Source organism: Bombus terrestris, chromosome 11 (assembly GCF_910591885.1).
Source record: "Bombus terrestris chromosome 11, iyBomTerr1.2, whole genome shotgun sequence".
Lineage (NCBI taxonomy): Eukaryota > Metazoa > Arthropoda > Insecta > Hymenoptera > Apidae > Bombus > Bombus terrestris.
In genome coordinates, this window is record NC_063279.1 from 8,314,303 (window position 1) to 8,335,842 (window position 21,540).

General features: G+C 41.7%; 1 protein-coding gene across 5 annotated transcripts in view; it reads left to right on the plus strand.

Moving 5' to 3' along the window:
* LOC100648174 overlaps positions 1-21,540 on the plus strand; it is a 177,929-nt gene that overhangs the window by 103,125 nt on the left and 53,264 nt on the right. For all 5 annotated transcript variants that reach the window (XM_048410445.1, XM_048410448.1, XM_048410447.1 and 2 more), the window contains one exon: positions 16,551-16,715. In XM_048410445.1, coding sequence (XP_048266402.1) covers positions 16,551-16,715 — 165 coding nt within the window. The remainder of the gene's footprint in view (positions 1-16,550; positions 16,716-21,540) is intronic.

Here is a 21,540-nt window from a genome sequence, read left to right on the forward strand (position 1 = left end):
TCTTTTCGAACCACAGTTCTATTACACTCGAAACCTTTCAGCTACCTGGCGTTCTCCTTCAAATTTCTATTTTTTAAACATTTTGACTCTATCTCTTCTCGATATTCTTCTGAACGCAGTCGTCTATTTCACGCTGCAATCGCCTTTACGCGAACTGTACACTGTTTGATCGCTGGCAGCAGAAGCGACAGCTCACGTGACATTCGTCACGAGCGTTGTGCTTTGATTACACTTTGTTATACTTAACGCACTGAGGACAGGCTCTGACGAGCATATAGCCTGAACTCGTGTGTATTTTTGGACCGATTGAAAAGATTCAAAAGAGTGTATAGCATTTGACAAGCGTAACATTTTCTTAAAATTCAATGAGCATTTTTAAAGATCTGTAACATCACATGAGTTGGAGATTAATTCAAACCATGTTGTTGTTTTGCCTCGGAGTATCAATAACATTAGAAAACACGTAATGTGATAATAAGTAAACTCGCGCAAAACAATGTCGCCGCTACGTGGAACCGTCGAACAAAGACGAATTTGGAAGGACGTAAGGAAGCAGTTATCAACCAGCTATCAGTTAGTCGCGCGAACCAGTTATCTATCAGTTATTAATCAGTATTTACGAGTATCTATCGAGCATTTATCGAGTATTCATCAGACTTATACACCGTATATTAATTTATTTCATTATTTTAAATATATTCGACGGTTTCAGCAACGACCATAATAAATCTGACGATCAAACATCCTCTACACAGGTCCTCTACAGATCATTAGAATTCTAGCAACGTTTCTTGCGGTACATACGCGGAATTTTCTCCCTGGATACTTTTGTTTTTCAGTGGCAACAATTTGCTCTGAAATATGCTGCAGCATATTCCCGGACAATCTTCTGGTAAGAGGATCGTGAGAGACGTGGCGCTTGTCCCAGAACCTTGAGCGTCTAGCAAACTTTTCGATATGATTTTTTACGTCGAGGAAATTTCTTAAACTTCGGGACGAACTTTCAACCGATCGACGATACATCCAACACATTGACAACAGCTTCGTATTACTCAAGCGTGTAATGTAATAAAACCGCGTTCGTAATATTTTGTTTATAGCGCCAGTTGCTTTCTATTTTACTGTTTTATCGAACAGCAGCTAATATGCTTTATAGGATACCGTAGGAAGTACATAAGACGCGAATTAGCGTCTCCTGTCCTCAACGTGTTAACATTGCTACGTCTAACACAGTAACAAGGATACGGTGGGTGCGTCGTGTATTCGTCAAACGCTGATAAAGCTACGTTAGCGAAACATCGAAAATCCCTTGCCGTCGAACACGGCTTACGCCCAGAGGCCTCTAACGGTGTTAGACGCAACAGCGTTAAGTGCAACGATGCAAAGTATATCGGCATTACGCGTGATAACCCAGACTGTGAAAGCATCGAGACTCTCGAGGCTCGAGACGGTTTTATCTTTCACGGGATAAAATAAAATCCTGCGAGAGCGTACGCCGTATGCGAACCTCGTCAGGCAAGAAAATTTTCGCATTGTTCGAACGACGCCGTTGCTCGAAAGAGGGCAAAGTGGGAAGTTTCGAAAGGACGTTAACGGGAAGCCGGAGGCTGGAGTGGCGAAGATGCTCTCTCCTGAGCTTCGCATCGTCTCTACGACTGCACAATGGGCTTCCTTATATCGAAATCGCCCACGGGCCACACCTTTGCCTCTTTTATTTTTACCTTCTCTCTATTACTTGCAGCTATTCGTTGCTACGACTCTTTCCACGAAACATCCTTTCTTTGTGCTAGAGCCAGGCGTAATGTTCGCCGAACGCTATCCTTTTATCGCCACAGGTGCTCGCCTCGCTGTTCCGTTCGCGTTTCATCGCCTAACTATAGGTGGAATTAAGAGAATTCGTGGGGTATATTTGAGAAGATTTGCAAGGGGTAAAGTTCCTGAAAACGTTCTTGAAACGAGGATGAGTACGCCGATAAACAAGAGCGATGGGAAGATGCCTCGAGAGCTCTCGCGCCGTTTTCTTTCTAGTTAACGATAGAAGCGATTAGTGAGGACGAAGAGATAATTGTCAAAACTTCCGAGAATCCGTGAAGATTTTGATCCTTGCTTGGTATCGTTTGATCGCGGATAATCCACGACACTTTCGATTATTTATTTATTTCATTTTAATGTATTTTACGAGGTATAATTCTGTCGATGATATAATTCGTAGCGTGCAAATTGAAATTACTGAATGTACATGTATGCGTGATATTTTTCAATACTTTGCGTTTAAAGCATGAACTGAATTCTGTTTAACGCAACAAGTTCTTACTACTCTGCGAGGATTGTTTCGGATTATTGCAACGTGAATAGACGCCACGTGAAACGCGTGATAAACTCATTTTTCTTTTTAGATTCTTAACCTAAACCACTTTCCAAGCCGCAGCTAAGAGTTAAACTATTTGGTTTATAATAATCTATGTTTATAAAACTATTCCAACACTTTGAGGAACACCATGAACAAAGTTCGTTCAGATTTACATCTCGATTCGATATACATTTATTGAATTATTTTCTCCATCTTTCAAACGCCTTGAATATTCCATCCTTCCAGAACGTCTCGGGTTTATCGGCGAAAAACTTTTCAATATGACTTTTTACGTCGACCAAAGACTTAAACATCGGAACGAAATTTCTGAGCAGCATTTAACGAGTGTAATATTTTATTAAAAATCAATCGACCTATTTAAAGATACTCCCGTCAACAATCTGCCCGATGGAGAGGTACCAAGCAAAATTTATTATTTTATTAAACTCGTTAAAAATCGTAACGAGTTTTCCGAGCAATCGATATTATACCTAACATAGTGATAGCGGTTTCGTATTATTCAGGCGTGTGATGTAAAAACGCTCTCGTAACATTTCGTTTACAGCGCCCATTGCTTTTTAGTTGTTTTATTTAACCATGGTTAACATTTTTATAGAACGCCGCGTGAAATATGTAAAACGCGAATTCGCGTCTCCAGTCCGCAAAATGTTAAACGCGCATTCGACTCGCTCGCTCTCTCAAATTAAAATTATACTAAATTCACACCGGGCAAGTCACTTTCCCTCGACCATAATTCTGTTTGTACGAAAGAAATTCTCTAAACATTTATACGTCGCGGGTTACATAGAACAGATGGCGAGAAAGGAAATGGGCCGAGAAAATTCTCGAGGAAGATTCGCCAAGTTCTGGTGGTTAATTAGGTAGCGATTAATGCAATAATGTGATTCGACAGCCCTTAACGGACCCCCGACCACCCGGCTACCATTATGAAATCCGCGTGCAATTTTCCGTGCGCTCAGAGCAGACGAGAAAGATCTTAATTACGGCATTGTTCGCGAAACGCTGGCGTTCTGACGAATCTGTCGCGATAGAATGTTTCTACGTCGTCCAAGTTAATCGCGTGATTTTCCGACTAATGGCCTTTCCGATCGCGAAGCATAGGGAATCGGTGAAAGAATACCAGTTAGATAAGCTGCAGCTTTGTTGCGAGGAATATCGCGCAATTTCCTATCGGGAAACGTTTTACGTGCGTCGTTTTGCAAAGGAAGATGGTTACGTTAAATTGTATTCAGATGTAAATACATCTGGAATACATGCTACTAACATATGGTTGCAGCTTGCCGAGCAAAGCTGATCCTATTCGAAGTTCGTATAAACGATATTTCTGTTCAGATAAAATCGGCACCGTAGAAAAATGGCACTTGCGAGAACATTTGGGAATATTCTCGATCACCGACACCTTTCAGCAGCGCTGGGTCGCGAAAATATTTAAACGCTTGCTACGGAAAGTTTCTGTGTTTATAATCTACAGTGACGGACGAAAGAAAGTTTAAAATTAGCGCAAACATTTTTCGCCATGTTGATAAAAAGTCATCTATATTACATTTATCTACGATGTTCTTTCAGACATTTTGATGTTTCTGTATCGGTCACACCTTAAATCTTCTTTCGCCCACCGCTGTACGTACGACAAGCCTGCGTACAATTATCAAATTTCCTCTCCTTGTTTCTTATTCCCGTAAATGTAGAAACGTGACATCGTAGCAGCCTTTCTGCGAGTAAAAATTTACGCTTGAACAAATCGACCGAGTCCAATTCCGCGACTCTTTGATTACTCCAAGCTGTGCGTCGACGGTCTACAACGGGGAAAAAACATTCCCCAAAAGAATTCTTTCATCGAGAATTTCAGATCCTTTTACCATTGAACCTGGCGAACAATTCTCCATGGTAATTCTTTGGCGGTATGGCTGGCACTACGTATCGTGGTCAGCTGGAACCACGATCCGGCAAGGGCGAAGCGTTATTTTCGTATATGAAAATTGGCACGTTTCCACGTAACGGGATACGCGGCTGCATATATCGATTCATATCGGGTTAACAGCCGGCCGCGATAAATCCAGCGGCTCGTTATTACCGGCGCTTGATAATAAGTCAGCAGGCAAAACGGTAATAAACGTTGTCACCTGTGCCGGCGATCTCGGAAGCGACGAGCCAGCGTTTCCCTCGTTATTACGCGATATTTTCATCGCGAGCCAGCTCCCCTCCCTTTACGGACGATTTTCGCCGACGTAATATCCCTCCGCCTTTGTCGTTTAGAATCGTAGCCGGTTGATAGCTGAAATTTGCAAACTTACAATCGCGATCTCGCGGAACTCGCTTGGGAACGCGAAGCTTTGGGCGCTGTAGATAGAGGGCTGGGCTTTTGTTTAAACGTAAACGTCGCGCGTATTTTCTCGTTTATTCCCGCATTTGGTAGAAATTTGCCAACCGGTTATCTCAAACTCGACCAACGGAATAGAAATTCGAAGTCTCGCACGCTCCAGATAAAGCTTCGCTCCTGTTCCAGTTTAACGTTCTTTCTTTCTTGTACTTTCGGTTTATTATTCGAAAATTTTTGGGTGCGAAAAATCGAGTTACTCGGATATTCAACAGCCATTCTTCGTAGGAATTTAAGGATCTCTTTTTCACTTATTTTCGATAGAAAATTCTCGCCTGCCGGATGAAAATTTGTATTAGCGCGGTTGAGCTATCTTCGTTCGTTCGAATATTTCACGGAGTTTCGAACGGAGACGAAAAATCGAGATATTTCCGCGGACACGAGAGTACTTAGCGCGGCGTCGCCGATTCTCAGACACTCCGCCGCGGCTTGATCAATATCCGCGGAAAGAAATAGGTCGCTCTTATTTCCGGTCCCCGGTGATTCCATTTAAAGTTCAGACCGCCAGTCTACGCTGGCGGGAAGCCTTGATTTCGCTCTTTATACGCCCATAAACGAACTTCTAGACGCTTTTCAAACGCCCATTGTACTTCGACGATCCCTGTATTACGCTACTCTTATACGATATTTTCCCTACAAGTATTAGAATCATTTCGCCATAATCCATAAAAATCTTCCTTTTTGCCAATGCCGTAAATTAACCTGCCAGCCGTCAGATTTGCCCAACGAAAGCTACGTTTTCACAAAAGAGAAAAGGTAAAAGCCAGAGTAAAATGAAATTTCCATCAAAGGGAAATCCTTTTCTCGACGTATCGATCCTTCGCTCAGGTTCTCGAAACTGGCAGGGAAGAGCCGCGTCGAAATTTCATCCGACGCGTATCAACGAATAATCAAGCCCCTTTTCACCGGAAATCAACGTGCCTCCTATCCCGGCCAATAAGAACGCAGCTACGGCAGTCGGAATAAAAATTCGAATAAAAATTCAGTTTCCTATGGAATGGCCAGCAGCATTGTGAAACCAACGGTGGATCGAAAATTTCCCCATCGAGTTATAACGGTGCTCGTAAATCACGCGTCCCAAGGGACTTTTTTATTGTTCCACCTATCGGACCGTCGATAACACGAATTTTATGGACAAGAACGAGAAGAAATCTGTGCGATTCCGGTCGCGATTCCACCAATCTTTTGCCTCGTTTCTCTCTGCAGAGAGAAAGGGATCCCTCTTGCCGAATAATTTGGCGGAATGTCAGTCGGCTGGCAGGCATGGCGCAAATTTATGCCAGATCTTGTCCCTTTTTCGGACGTTTTCGGCCGCTCTGCAAGACGATGCTCGCGATAAAAGCGTCAGGATGCTTTTCGTCACGGGCCACGGGACAAAAAGGGCCACGATGCCGTCGGTGTATCTCTTCCAAAGCCCGCGCTCGCCGTTCTTTATCGTCGAAACGTTGACAAAAGCCGGCCAGAGGCTGGAACCTCGTGGAAAAAAGTCGATGTGAAAAACGTACACGCAGAGAAAAGCCTCCCCCTCGCTTTATTCACCTCATCGTGGTCGTGAAACCGTCCCGATCTCGAATATATCGCGCGCAGCCAACGACTTTCGCCTAACTTTCCCCTCCCTGATTCTTTTGTTTGTCCTTGCTTTCTACCGCTTGTTCGTTCTTTGAAACAAAAGAAAGAGACGTAGGAAGAAATGGAACGAATCGCGTGCAACTCGCCATCTTTTCTCTCTCAGCAAGCTGTATTTAATCGCGAGAAATCGCTGGAACAAGTCTTTGGAAAATTGAATTTCGTGCAGCCGAAAGATTAAAAATTATGGACGCTGGTATAGTATAGGCTATGATATAGCGTGGTCGTAAAATCAGTCGAGAACAAAATGCGCCAGGCGATTTGGCAAAAATACGAGCGGATAAAGATCTAAAATTTCGTGCAAACCTGCTTTTCAATTTACAACAGCTGTAAAATTGTTCTATTTATTATTTTGTTTATACGCATTATTTGATTAGGGACAAGTTCGTATCCGGTAGTACTTTTATACGAGGATACGAATTTGATATTACGAAAAATCTAATGAAACGGCTCTAGAAAAAAAAAAATAGAAAAAAGAAGAGACAAAGGTGTACGAAAATACTTAGCCAGTGTATATTCCAAATAAATAGAAACAATCATTTTCATAGTTTTTCCATTACCGAACGACGTGTCGCTGGCGCGAGTCTTCCATTTTTCTTCGTCGAATTAGAAAATTGATAAAGACACGGCCGTTTCTAATCCATCGATACGATTTACGGTGGTTGTCGGATAAGGCGAGAAACGCGGGCAGAATCTTCGTCGCGATAAATCCAATTCTTGTCATCGGGTCGAGATTGCTAACCTACTCGCCGACTAACTTCCAACGTAACGTCGATCTCCAACTCGATCGGGAGTTACCCTCTTCGCCCTAAAACGTCCCTAAAACGGGACAGAGCGAGCGAGTCACGTTCTATCGTCTCGTGGAGGAAAGTACCACGAGAAATCTCGCAGGGCAGACCCAGTTCCCAGACTCCGTGCCATTATGACGACGGGAATTCAGATTCGAAGGACGTTCGAGTTACCGTGCCATTGTCGCAGCCAGTTTGATACTCGTAGCAATTACGTCGCGAAATTTCACCCCCAATGGATGCAGAGGGAAAGCTGTTTGCGTTTAACAAGCGACCATTTTCCGCCAACATTTTCCATACGGGCGTCGAGGACATGTCCATTTAAATTGGACAATCTGTTTCGAAAAGCGGCTCTGCTGCTTTTTGGCGAGCTGAAGTGCCGTTTAATATTACAGTTAATTTTGTTGGCTCTGATCGATGCTTTATGGATACTCGATAATGGTTTCTCCAACGATCGACGTATGAATAGAATTCGAGTGAGATCATTGAAGCATTTACGGTGTAATTTTTCGCCGTTTAACCAACTACGACCCTCGAATTTTTATATTTCAATTCTTGCAATCCACTTTAGCGAACAAAAAGGAGATCTTTAACGTGACATCGAAACGAGCAAGAATTCCTTCGTATTTTGTTCTAACGAAAATATACTTCGACGTTGTAACACAGTAGACTGTGTTAATACCCAAATAGCAAACGCTGCTTGCTTATTTAATATTCAAATAACGTTCGACAAAATACATTTTTATTTTACACTGAATGAATCTAGTCGTTTATTTTAACGAACTATGAATTGCACGGAAAAGAGCATGTAACTGTATCATTTACGAGGATTAGGAGAAAATTGATAAGAACAGCGGTTTGTTCGAAAGGTAGAGTCTTCGAGGAGCATTTGTAGGAAGTTGCGTGATGTATGTGACGAAGTTGCAACGGACTATTTGTTACAAACTTGTACCAACTACAGTAAGACGCTTAGTTCGAACGAAACTTGCGTGTAAGCTCTACAACGCCATAGTTAGAGTAACTCGCTCGATTAACGTGTTGCGTCGTTTCCTTTTTAGAATATTGTTCAACAAAGCCGACGAACCGTGAAGATGTTGCTACGCGAAAACACCAACCAACAAAATATTTAGAGTAACAGCATGTTATCTAGCAGATTTTATAGCTCACGTGTATTTCTCGTACCTTTCCTACGCGTATACTGTCGCTCGTCGATATGTCACGTAAAATAAAGAAAAGAAATCGAAGATGAAAATAAAAACCAGAGAATTTATTTGCTAACACCTTGATTACACTAATGACAGTTTAATTCCGAACTCCAGCCGTGACTTTCCAAGATTGAAGCTCTTACAACTCAGTCGCATCCCTTCACAAGTTGTTAACTTACAAAGTAGGGAGGACCCCCGGGTGTTGAGTCAGGGCCCTGGACCTCCTGCTGCCGCGTGCACTCCCTTGCCACCTGGTGGGTGTCCGTCATCAGCCCATCGGTTTTGAAACGTGCCGGTCGTGACAAATACGTGGACATTTTTCTCGGCAATACTGTTAACCCCTTGGTCTATAACCACGAGCCAGACTCCTGGTAAGGGATTTGTGCCATATCGCATATTAAATAAATCTGAAACTATTTTAATATCATTTCTACGTGTAATTTGAGTGTTGCTATACATTTATTTCGGCGACTAAGGTCCACAATTGTCAACAATCTTCTTACGGAATTGCGAACTGTGTGTCATATAAAATTTCGATCGTTTATCTTACAACCTGATCAATGGTATGCTAAGATTATTTTTAACAGATTTGTCGAAGTATGAAATATGGTTTTAAATATCATTGTTGCAATCAATCATGGTAGTCTGTCCATCAATTTGGAAGATTATTTCCTACGTTATATAACTCGACGAGCGGACGAGTCGAGCGCAACGAACTCCTCAAACAAAGAAGCTGCTGCATAATGCAACTGCTTCACGCTTGTAGATATCAATCTTTTTATCGTATCTATATTAACTTTCAAGAACGAATTTCATCGTATCGTGATATTCTGCTACAGCTCTGACAAAGGATAAAATCGTGCCGAGTCGCGTCCTATTTCTAATTTTCCAACTAATTAGTATTCGACCAAGAATACAATAAGTAAACGTTCATATATTTCCACGAATATTTTTCCTCGATCGCCGCGAATCTTCAATTTACAAACGTTTCGTGTGGCGAGCAAAGCGGAAAACGAGTCACATTGTAATCGATTCTAACTAGCCGTAGCAAGGTACGAAGAATTAAGCGAAACGTTTCAGACGAAACACGCTCGACGAGAACACAAGGTTTCCGTAAGGCAAGGGACAAACGGTAAAGCGAAGCGTGCTCGCAAAGACATTCCCGTGGGATTCTCGTGGCAAATGCGTGCCTTTTAGGCCGGCTGCACGCGACGTTTATTCCTCGCAAGCCAGCCTGTAATTGAATCTCACGAAAGGGGAACTTAAAATTTCAGCGACCGCTTTCACGTTCCCAGAGCTTCTGCTCGTTGTGTCCGGGATGGTTCGCGCGACCGTCGATGAATTTTTCAACGACGAAGATCGACGCTCGGAACAGCTGACGGGATCACGGTTCCGCTTAATCGGTTTACTTCACCGTCGGCTACGAGCCACGCGACGCTCGTGTTCTATTTATGACGCGTGTTCCACCATCTCGTCCATTTTCGATCGATCCATCTCGAGTTTCCAACTTCTTCCTCGCTGAAAACGATATGCAAAACGGTTCGATACGAACGTGCAGGGAATTCGAATATGTCTATCGAAACAATTGGTGACAGAGATTTTTATTAAATACATGGCGCGACGGAAACGATTTGTATATTCGTAAAATTGAGGAGATCGTATTTATTCGTATCGTAACAGACTCGTGTAAGCTTCGTAAAGAAGAAGCGCGTACGGTAGATCGTAAAAGTCTACGAACACCTCTTAAATGTAGAACACGATGGGAAAAACGTTAGCTCTACGCGGCTGTTTGACGTCTCAAAAACACGGTGCTAAAACGTCGAAATAACAATCTGCTCACTTTCGCTTTTACTAAGAAGAAAAAAGTACAAAGAAATAAAAGGAAATGTGCTACAAAAATTACATACGCCTGTTGTATCTATCACAAACGTGCTTTTTACAACAATGCACCTTCATGCAAACGTGAAACCAAGTCTGTGAAATGTCGCGGTGTTTATCTCAACAGAACAAAATGGATCGTAATTCGACAAAATAATATAAAACAAAAAACATTGTGCGTCTATTATTTCCTCATAAAACGAAAGAAACTTTTCGGACAACCTAATACACGAAGCCATAAAAACAATAAGCTTCTCATCTATTTATTTGTTCATTTATTTATTTATTTACGGAATAAATCCTTTCATATAACGCGTTAAAAATAATTCCGTGCCATTTTTTTGACAAGACAGATAGAGAAAAATCGATAGGTGTTTCTTGGCTGGCTGTATACGTTCGAATCTCCATCAGGTTGGACATTTCGCCGATGTTTGGTTAAAAATTAGCCGACTTCCCGTGGATGTTTCGAAAGGCAAACCACGAATGTAACTCTCTCTTCGAGTTGAAAAGCAAAAAAGTGACGAATGAGTGGAAACACTCTCGAAACCTACCGTTACAATATTTTCGACAGCTCTTTCGCCGAAAGGATTTGCAACTGAAAGCGACAAACGCATAAAAATTGAATCTCTGACCGATCGATTGTTTACGGGGCCGATCACACTTTGTTACCGTTTGTTACGAAAAATGTCACGGTTCTATTGTCTCGATGCCTCTCGTACAGATAAATGGAAAACGCGGATTATCGGTCGATAGATCCACTTTGAAAAATCACGCAGCTGCTTCTGATTTGGTTCGTTCTCCGCTTCTTCGCGATCTCTCGTCCGTATCCCCCTTCCGTCCGCTCGCGGTTTTCGAGCACCCAGACAACAGCTAGCTCGCTGATGAATAAAGGATCAGCAAACAGGATAAAGGCGAGCACGATGCCTCTTAATGATTTCCTGGCAAGTCAGCGAATAAATTAATAATCAAGTTTGTCGTGGGCTTTCATCGAGGAGCTGTTTTAGGAAAATTGCTCGTAAAGAACTTGCCAAGCTGCTGCATTTAGCTTCTTTAAATTTAAAGATGCGATTTACAAAAATTTAAAATTGAAAATCACCCCTCTCCGTTGAATATTTCTTCTCGTATTTTCTTATTCTGCGTTCCTGATCTGTGGTTCACTTTACGCTTCTCGTAACGTTCTTATTCATCGAATCATGGAACTTCGTTCGTCGATGGGTTTGATTATTGAAAACATAAGATTCGAAAGAAAGATTTTACGGATAACAAGGAGATCAACGTATTTTGTTGCCACGAAAATCAACAAAATTGTATCGAATATTCGTGCGATGAGAAAAACAAAAATATTCCTGCCATAAGAGGATTGCGAGCTCAGAGCCTGCTAATGGAACGCATCTATTATGATGGAATGATTCACCAATCCCTTGTTACAAAAAACTTATTATTTTTATAATTTTTAATATTTATATTAAAAATAACCACTCGGTAAAAGCTTCGAATTTTTCTAAAAAAAAAAAAAAAAAAATGTAACCCCGTATCTCGACCGAGTTAATCTTCGCGATCGTAAAGGGCGCATCGGAGGTGAAAATGTTTTTCTCTCGTCCTATTCCTTCTTTCCTTTTTTCTTTTTCAAAAGTCTCCTCGATACTCGTGATTTTCCCAGCACCCTCGAAAAGAGTAGGTGGCGCGAAAGAGCCGAAGTATTTATTTCCAGTGCCCTCGAACCGTTTAATTTTCCGCGTGCTGTTCGAGCGGACCGAATAATTGGCCTCTGAATTCTCGATTTTCGTCCCTCGCCCATGCTCTCGCTCTTTCTCCTTTTTTTTCCTCTTCGCGTTTCCCTCCGAGTGGCTGCCGGCTGCCAGCTACTCGGAAAGAAATTGCACGTTCCGTTGCTTCTAGAACGTTGAAAACTGAAATCCGCCTTTACCGATTCGAATATCGATGGTAGAAAAACCGCTTTATCGATGGGAGAACACTTCGAAAGCCGCGCGCCAAGTCGAACACTGACTATTTAATAAAAGCTGTTCTCGGATGTACCCGACTATACGCGTAATTCGGCTTCCTCGTTCATGATTATTTCATTCGTACGATAATACGAAATACGAGTACTTTCCAAATATAGTAGAACATCGATTATTCCAACTGCTCGAGGGACATTAGCATATTCGAATAGAGCAATTTTCAGATAACGGAACAGTTATATTTCTCGCGTTCGTCTTCTTATATATAGAACATAAATATTATTTTTAAAGATTTCGTGTGATTTGGTAAATGCAAATCATAAGGCACTAAGAACGAATTGCAGAATTGTCATGAATGACTCGAGGATTCTACATAGAAAGAATCGAAAATGCTCCTTAGAAATTACGGACAGGTTCGCACCGATTCCGTAACCGCGCTATAAAAATTCTACCGTGTAACAAACACAATTACAGAATCTAAAGAGGGAAACGACGATGAAAACGAACTGTCCAACAACAGTCACAGTTCATCGAGTACTATCGAAGGCAAGAGACGATAGACGCCAAACGCTTATACTCGAACAAAAAGATTGTAAATCGACATCAACGAACTAATAAAATGTCGTTTTACGGTGGCACGAGACAACGTTTAACGCCCAACGATGCGACTATAAAAATGAACTTTACGAGGAAATCGGACGATTCAGTATCGAGGTCGATAAATTTTATCAGATTTTCGCGTTTCTTGCGTCGACCACCTTCAAGTTTATCGATGAACCTAGCGTTCCGCCAACTTCTTTATGTGTTTTCCCAACGTTGCGCCGCTCGAGCGAGTGGAAAATTCACAGAAGATATTCGAAAAACTCCGCGAGACAGACTCTTCCGCCGGTGTATTCTACTTTTTTTGCAGAAACTACCAAGGATTCTTCGCGCTGACTTTCATGCAAATTACTCTTGGCGAAACTTCGCCAGACTTTCTCCTTGTCGCTGTCTGTTAATTTTAATTTCGATCCGGGATTCCACCGAGACAATATCTTTCTTGCTTGTCTTTTACAAAATTCAACGCAATCGTTCTCAACAAGGTGATATGCACTGATGCAAAAGTATCGGAACGGAAGTATGTGTTGTTCATTTTTAAATTTCATCAGCATCGTAGCGAGACTCAGACTCGGGTGGTTTCTGTAGGATGTGTAGGGTGCCAAAGAAATAGTAGACTTCTTTTCAACAGTATATTCATTAACAATTCTCGTTTTCGACTCTCGATTTCGACTGCTCAATCTCGCTTCTCGATCACAACTCAACTGTTTTCTCAATCCGATTCGTTTCTTTTTTATCGCCTCTCAATATCCTCGTTACGCACGCGTTCGTTAGGCGTCCGCGATCGTTGTCACGTACACCTTTCTCCAAGTATTCGGCGGAAGGACCGCAGAGATATCGATGGCTCGTTAGACCTGTCGGTACTTACGCTTCGGTGATATACTTTGTACCGACGAAACTGTTGGAAAGTCCTTGTCGAGTGCCGCTACAATTGTAGAAGAATTTCAAACCGCTCGAACAAATCACAAAACATTTACTGCAAGCATACGTTTAGCAAGAAACCATCGTACAGCATGAGCAATTATTAAACGAGTAACAAGTGTTAAAAATGGTGCTACTGAATGTTGAGATTTATCGATAATTGAGTGTTTAATTTCTATAGAAATTTTCACACGACCTTCCAACTTCATCGATATAATCGTTCTAGCCGAATCTCATAACGGCACTAGTGAAATATCGAAAAATGTTTCGCGCAGCATATAAAATGTGTGTACACGGTACGTACGTAATAGGCCAATAAACGTTCGAATACTTTGGCGAGCTACTGTAATAAAGAGAGAAACCTCGGTCCGAAGCTCAATAAACGATTTACAATTTCGAGGATTTTGTTTCATACAACTGACGAACCTTCGTTAACGAACGAGCGGGAAGAAAGAACGTCGAACGACGTTACGAGCTTTCTAAAAAGATGAAGCAACCCAGATTTTTTCGATGGGAAAGGGGACTTGGTAACAAGCTACTGGGAATTAATTCGACGAGTTCTCCGTACGTGAAGAAGCGTGGATACCGGATACGTGACCAGGTAGTCAGAAGTCGGGGAGGAAACGAGCGTCTGCTGGATAAGGTCCGAGGGTATGTGGACCTGGTCGGATCGACGACGTCGTCGCGTTCAGCCAATGCCGGAAATCGAGAGGACGTGCCTCGATATCCGTTCCTTATCGATTCCCCTCCTTCCCTTTACTCCCGCTTGCTCCTCTAATTCCACGAAACACACTCTCCAAAAGCTTGACCTCCTTCCGCTACTTGCTCTTTCCCACGTTGGTAAAATAGAAAGCAAAAATCCTGTGGCAAATAAAAGGAAAAGACACTGTGAAGATTGAATTCCGAGTAAAATGGAAAACCGCGTGCTAGACAGAATTCGAGCCAGGATCGTTTCGTCGGCAAACGACGACTATAGTCGTTGATCCGCGAAAACTTTCTTCTATAATCTCTTACTTTCTACGTATCTAGTATCAGGTTACTTGGGATAGCCGTAGCGAAAGTTAAGAAAGATTTGACGATAAATAGACTTTGCGCCATCTATCGTTTCATCTATCGTGCAGAATTGAATTCCTTTAAATAAACTCTACGGGTTTCTAGAGTATCTCGTTTCGCGTGTGCATCTTTCGAACGAATTTTCTACAGATCTGAAGAAACAATAACGAGATGAACGTTCCAGCTACGATACGAAATTTCTTGGATATGTGAGCCATTCAACGTTATCTCGTTAAAAAAATATAACCTGTTTTCTCTTCTAAATTCTCTCTCTCGTATTCAACTAAGAGCAACGTTGGGACGTTTCGTTGTTTCATAAAGATTTGTAATAAGAACGCGGACAAGCCGATAGATATATTAACCGTTTAAAAGAAAAACTTTCGGAAGAACTTTTACTTTACTTCTATCCGAGGTGAAACCCGATACGCCTTGAATTCTCCAATTTTTCCAGACATTTTCTTGAAACCTAAGACGCCCGTCTATTTTCGGACGACCGTCGACTCAATGGAATCGCGCAGACGTGGAATTCCCTGAAGAATAAATCATTCGGCATCCATTTCGCTGTCGATCAAACGGACAAATCGTTCGTCTTATTCCCTCCTTCGACATCTTCAAGTACCAACGTTACAAACCGGTTAAATCAATTCGAGATTCGACCGAGAGATGTTTGACAGAGGGAGGCGAACACGTGTCACGGACGAATGATAAATTTCACGCGTTTTCCACCGCAACTGCCAAGACGAATGCGTTTGTTTGCTTGCCAGCCGGTATTTCCTGTGTCACGTAAACAACCGTTTCGATTCTCACCGTTTGAAACACCGCGTACCACGCAAGCAACGTTAAGTTCATCTAAAAATGCTAACGTAAATATTCCATTCTTTCCCTTTTCTTCTCAGAACTAAGTTCCTTCAAACGTTCATCACCGAAGACCTTACTCGAACAGGTCGATAACGGAGCCATATAAATTTCACAGTGAGCACGCAAAAATTGGAGAATTTTCTCGGAAAAGAGTAATTCGACGGAAAATTCTCTCGCGAGAGAGAAAGAGAGAGTTCATTTTCTAATCCAACAAAATACCGGCATTCCAAAGCGGTAAAATAAAGCCAAAGAGATCGCCGTAAAAGTTTATTCCAAAGTTTCGACTGTAAAAAGTAAGAAAGTTAAAGCAGAACGAGAATCTCCGCGGAATTCGCAATTCTGTGACTCTTTTGATTTCTCATTGCGATATTTGCTTTGTTGGCAGACGTCCCAACTTAAGCGCGCAGAGTAAAATAATGCTATATAAAGCTACATAAAATCTGTTTGGACCTATGGGATCCAACTATGGGGAACAGCGAGCAATTCCAACATAGAAATTCTTCAACGATTTCAATCGAAAATTCTAAGATCCTTAATAGATGCACCTTGGTATGTTACCAACGAAACGACACATCGCGACATTAAGATTCCCACAGTTAAAGAAGAAATATGCAAATTCAGTAATAGATGTAACATAAGAATGAACAATCACTAAAATCCACTAATTACTCAATTACTTGACACGACGGATCAGATCCGCAGACTAGAAAGACATTACCCTCTAGAATTAAACATTAGATTCAGCTAGAATCAAACGTAAGATAATCACTTATTATTCACGTTATAGTACCATGGCAGAATAATTTACTTATAATTCTCAATGAGAATTGATTGCAAAATTCTTCCAAAGAAGAAAAGAATCTTCGCCTCGATCGACGTGCATTATTTTTAAAATACTAATTTCCCATGTTTCAGACACGCACTGGCCGGTGTTCGTCTGCGTTCTAATGGCGACGACGGTGCTTTCCTGTCGGCAAAGCGAGTTCCAATGCAACAACGGGCGCTGCGTCGCCCTCAACAAGGTGTGCAACGTCGTCGACGACTGCGGCGACGGCAGTGACGAACCACGACAATGTTCTCGTGAGTAACCAAGCTTTCGGTCGAATACACCAAGCTAACCTCTAGCCGTGTCCCTACTTTTGTTCGCTGACTTCCGCCAAGTCGCGTGTCCCCCACAGTGGATCGAGTTAAACGCCGCCGGAAGCGATCAGACCCGACTGAAAATCGAGTTAGACCGTGATCGAGCTTTCTCTCGCGACGCCTGCGGCTCCTCAAGTTTCGCCGACGAAACTTTGGATAACTGTTGCGTGTCTCGTCGTACGATACAATTACGTCGTAATAAAATACGGTAAAAAATTAAGGAAAAGTTATTCCGTACGAACAGGGACGACATGGACGATTTACCTTTGACTTTGCTGCGTTCTTTTGTCACGTTATCCCGAGCCAATCGTACTTTTCTATTACGTTAAAAGATATATCGAGTTTCAGCAAAATACGAAAGAATATAAAAGACAATGTTGCCGTTGTACGGTGATTCCACATCGTAATTTTTTCTAACGTTCTTTTAAAACGTTAAAAGCGTTTACCGGAATAAGATTGGAGCGTAAAAATTCAATGATCGTAGCAAGGTTAAATGACAGCGGAGTTAGGATTAAGATCGTTATAAAGAAATTTCCGGCTCTTGCACCGAATCGAATTAACTTGCAAGAATGAAAAATTCTCGAGAATCCGAGGCATTAAATCCCTTTAAAAAGCCTCGTCGGGAACTAAGTAGCAGAACCAGTTTAACGTTCAAGATTAACGTTGCACTTGCAGTTGCTTCTACTTTAAAGCGCTCTTCGGTCTTCCAATAGAATCGAGTTAGCTCGCGAGAATGAAATATCGCCATTCGTATAAACGTGAACTACTAAAACTACGGATGGATACCAAGAACATTGTCGTCGTATACGCGCATTCAGAATTTTAACGATCGAATCGAATTCGTTTGAAACGAACCAGACAATCGTGCAGGTCCCCGAGATTCCAATTGATTCTCGCCACGTAGAGACTGAATGACGAAAAGACTCGCGACCTTCGGCCTTTTTCACCGAATCGAAACAATAATTAGTCGGAGATTCGACGGTTTTCACGAAGGAGAACGGTCCCCGGGGCAGATACAATCGCACCTCTTTCGACCTTTTCCATGCCACGAACATTTCGGTCGACTCATTGTCACGGCGACTGAATGCAGTAACCGATCCTCTCATTGTTCCTGCGGAGGCCGCGATCGAACCTCGTTTCAAAAGCCAGCAACTCAAAACGCGACCGTCCTCCCTTTCTCTATCGTGATTGCAGCAGACTCCAAAGAGTTTCTGCTTCGTTAAAGCCCTTTTCTCCAACCTCCGTTATTTTTCCTCTGTATTTGTTTATCCCGACCCTGGCGGCCCACTCGTTTCGTTACGTTCGACTATAATCGAGTTTCGCGTCGCGCAAACGTTGCCCTTTCACGGCAAGAAAACGTATATTTCCTAAACTTGCTGCGAAACGTAATGTCCATTTCGCACGTCCTTTCCCACTCTCACGACTACGTACGATGAAATTCTTAGTAATTGAAATCTTCGGACAATGATCGATGGAAGAATAACGTTCGATGTTGTATCCCTGAGTAAAGATAAAATTATTATAGGGAATAGGATATTAGCGTGCTAGTAAGTTTGCTAACGGTATGATTTATTTCAATATCGTTCACGCCAACACAAAATCAAGTACTATGCACGCAGTCATCATTCGTCCGATGCATCGCGACCTTAAGTTAAAAACCTACAGTTAAAGAAGAAATATGCAAATTCAGTAATAGATATAACATAAGAATTAACAACCACCAAAACCCACTAATTACTCAATTACTTGACACGACGGATCAGATCCGCAGGCTAAAAAGACATTACCCTCTAGACTTAAACATTAGATTCAGCTAGAATCAAACGTACGATAATCACTTATTATTCACGTTATAATACCACGCCAGAATAATTTATTTATAATTCCCAATGAGCATTGATTGTAAAATTCTTCCAAATAAAAAGAAAATCACTCGTCACTAACTCGTCTCGTCACAACGGCTCTCTTTCACGGCGACCACACTCTTCGACGACGCTGGTATCTTGTCGGAGACACAATAAATCACGAAACCGATAGATCGCCTGTGATCTCCTCGCGTCGCAATTCGAACGTTTCACGAATAAGGTGAAGAAATTGAACTTTGTATATGAAGATAGAATTCATTATGCAAATCCAACCGAGTGACGGTTCAAAGTGTCGCAGAATGATTCAAAGTGTTACAAGAGCCTGGGTCAAAATGTTTTAACAGACTGATTCGAGCGCTTATTTTGGAGGGTTTTTATACTGTGGTTTTAGTCCCTCTGGAGGGGTTGTCGTCTGGTGTACCTCAGAGGCGCCTATTCAGTTACTATTTGGTTATTGTTTGGATGGCTGTGGTATGCAGAATGTCTAGCCTATCCTATTGCTGTTTTTGAGCGGGTGATCTTCTTTAGCGTGTGACACTGGCAACACTAAAGAGCCGCTCGACTCACTAACGTCTATCTTTTATATCCTGACTGCGGTATACCTGGCACGCCCATGTCCCATGGTCAAGCAGACCTTCTCAATTACCCAGAGTTTTCCCCTCATACTACAATATGTTTCAAGTAAATTAGTCAGCGATCATAATTTTTGTTGAAACCATTCAGTTATTGTCTCTGATTGTACCAAGACGCTTAAGAATTATTCTTTGTCACATACGGATATCTTAACTATATAAATCGATTGTCTATCCATGAAATATCTAAGACTAACGACTGACTCTGCCTATCACAAGATATTGACATGTTTGGTCAATCGTCAGTATCCTTTAGACACACTTTTGGATTTATACTGTAATTATTTATTGTCAGTTTAAACTTCTACGTCTACTTTTCTCTTCTTTTCGTGTCGTGAATAATTATAATTACAAATTCAAGTCTATTTTTAGATTTTTCGTAATATTAAAACGAGAATTGACAGAACCGTTTGTATAGTTTCGTATTATACTATAAAGCAAAACTAAAGATACACAACTTTTCACAAACACAAATTCCCTTTCTTTAAAGTCTGGAAGAAATTAAATTTCCTTTCAAACTTGTGTTTTGGCGTGTGAAAAAATATAAACTCAATGTTAGTTTTGTTAGTAACAAAATCGATTACTCCTACTAATTTATTAAGTACGCTATCCACTAACTTATTTGAATATTCGCCCACGCGGATTTCATTCTTTTTTAAGCTCAAAGACACCTTCTATAGCTGGATTTCCCTAATCGTAAAGAGGTCAATGCTGGCCATTGATAATTTCATCCCAAAATTTTGAAACCACTTTTCTCTGGTGGCGATTGTATAAATAGTGTCTTGTCGAATAATTGTCTTTTCGTCTTCCATTTCAGTTATAAACGACAATAATTCGCCATATAACGTCTGGTATCCTATATCGTTCAATTTCCAACTCCTTCGATAATGGCACCAAAATCGGAAATGTCATAGATTAATCGAGGCGACAAGCCGCCGGCGCGATGACCACGCGACATCGTTCCGCCATTTGCTGTAAATAATTCCGAGCTGGTGGCACGGGTTCCACGCGATTTAACCCTTGGCAGAGTAGACCGTACGAGCCTCCGATCGTGCGACGCCAATGTTAATGGAATCGTCGAAACACAATGTGTTCGTTCGTGGAACAAACGAAATCTACTTGATCGGACGCGAAATATTTTATACGACTCATTTTATAAACACGGCGCTAAAAATCTCACTTCTTATATCGTTCGATGGCATTCGGGTTTCGAAAAAGATTTCGAAAGAAATTACGAAATTTGCATTTCTATCGGAAGATAGAATTCGTGATCGTTTTGACGCGAACGAGCGTCGATTGGAATTGATAGAGAAATAGAAATACGATAAAAAGAAGAGAGATATATAAAAGAATAAAGGATGGTCGGAAGGAAAAGGGGATTCGAAGAATCGTTCGATTTAAAACGAACGACTGCGTAAAAACGTGGGAAATAAATTTTCGAAAATATGGAGGACAGTAACGAGCGTCACCGTTTTACGAGATCCATGATGAAATCGTTCGGTCCACGAAAGACAGGGGATGTTTCCCTTACTCAGATGAGCTGCTATCGACAGACCGTGACAAAATGGGGGTAGTTTGCCCGGGAAATCCGCGAGAGCAAAAACGACCTAAACTCCCGTACGACCCTTTAATTCTCATGATTTATCCCTCAAGGAAATGTCTCGCGCGTTTCGATCATTGAAAAGAAAGTCGATGTTAACCAAACGGTTAACGAGAAACCGACAAAATAATTAAAGATATCTCGTTTGAAATGGAAAGAACTTGGTTGATTATTGCAGTGAACTCGGACGAACTGGAACGATTCGTTTAACAAAGCGAATCGCGTTCGACGAACGATATCGGCCCCTGCAAATTGCAGCTGCAACTTTTATTCGCCGCTTCAAAGAGAACTAAGCGGAAGTCTCGTTCGCCGAAGCAACGAGGAAAAGGGGTAGAGGCGACGCGTTAGGAAAAATATTTGCCTGTTTGTTCGACCCTGCCGCTCCGAGGAAACAGACGGAAAAATTAATGACACGACTTTCCCACCGTTTCATCGATCCTTCTGTAAAAGAAAGTTTCGAAACAGGCGGTGGAACGGGAAAGAACTAGGATGGAAAGCGATCAGGGAGCAAGTTACGTGGAAACTTTCGTCGCCCTTTTCACCAGATATCGAAGAAACAATGGAATATGAATGGAAAGCAACGAGATTACCTGATAACCTACTTTAAAGTTTCATGCAGCGGAGCATCTTACGTAAGGGACTGGAAATGTTCTCGAATATTTTCTCCG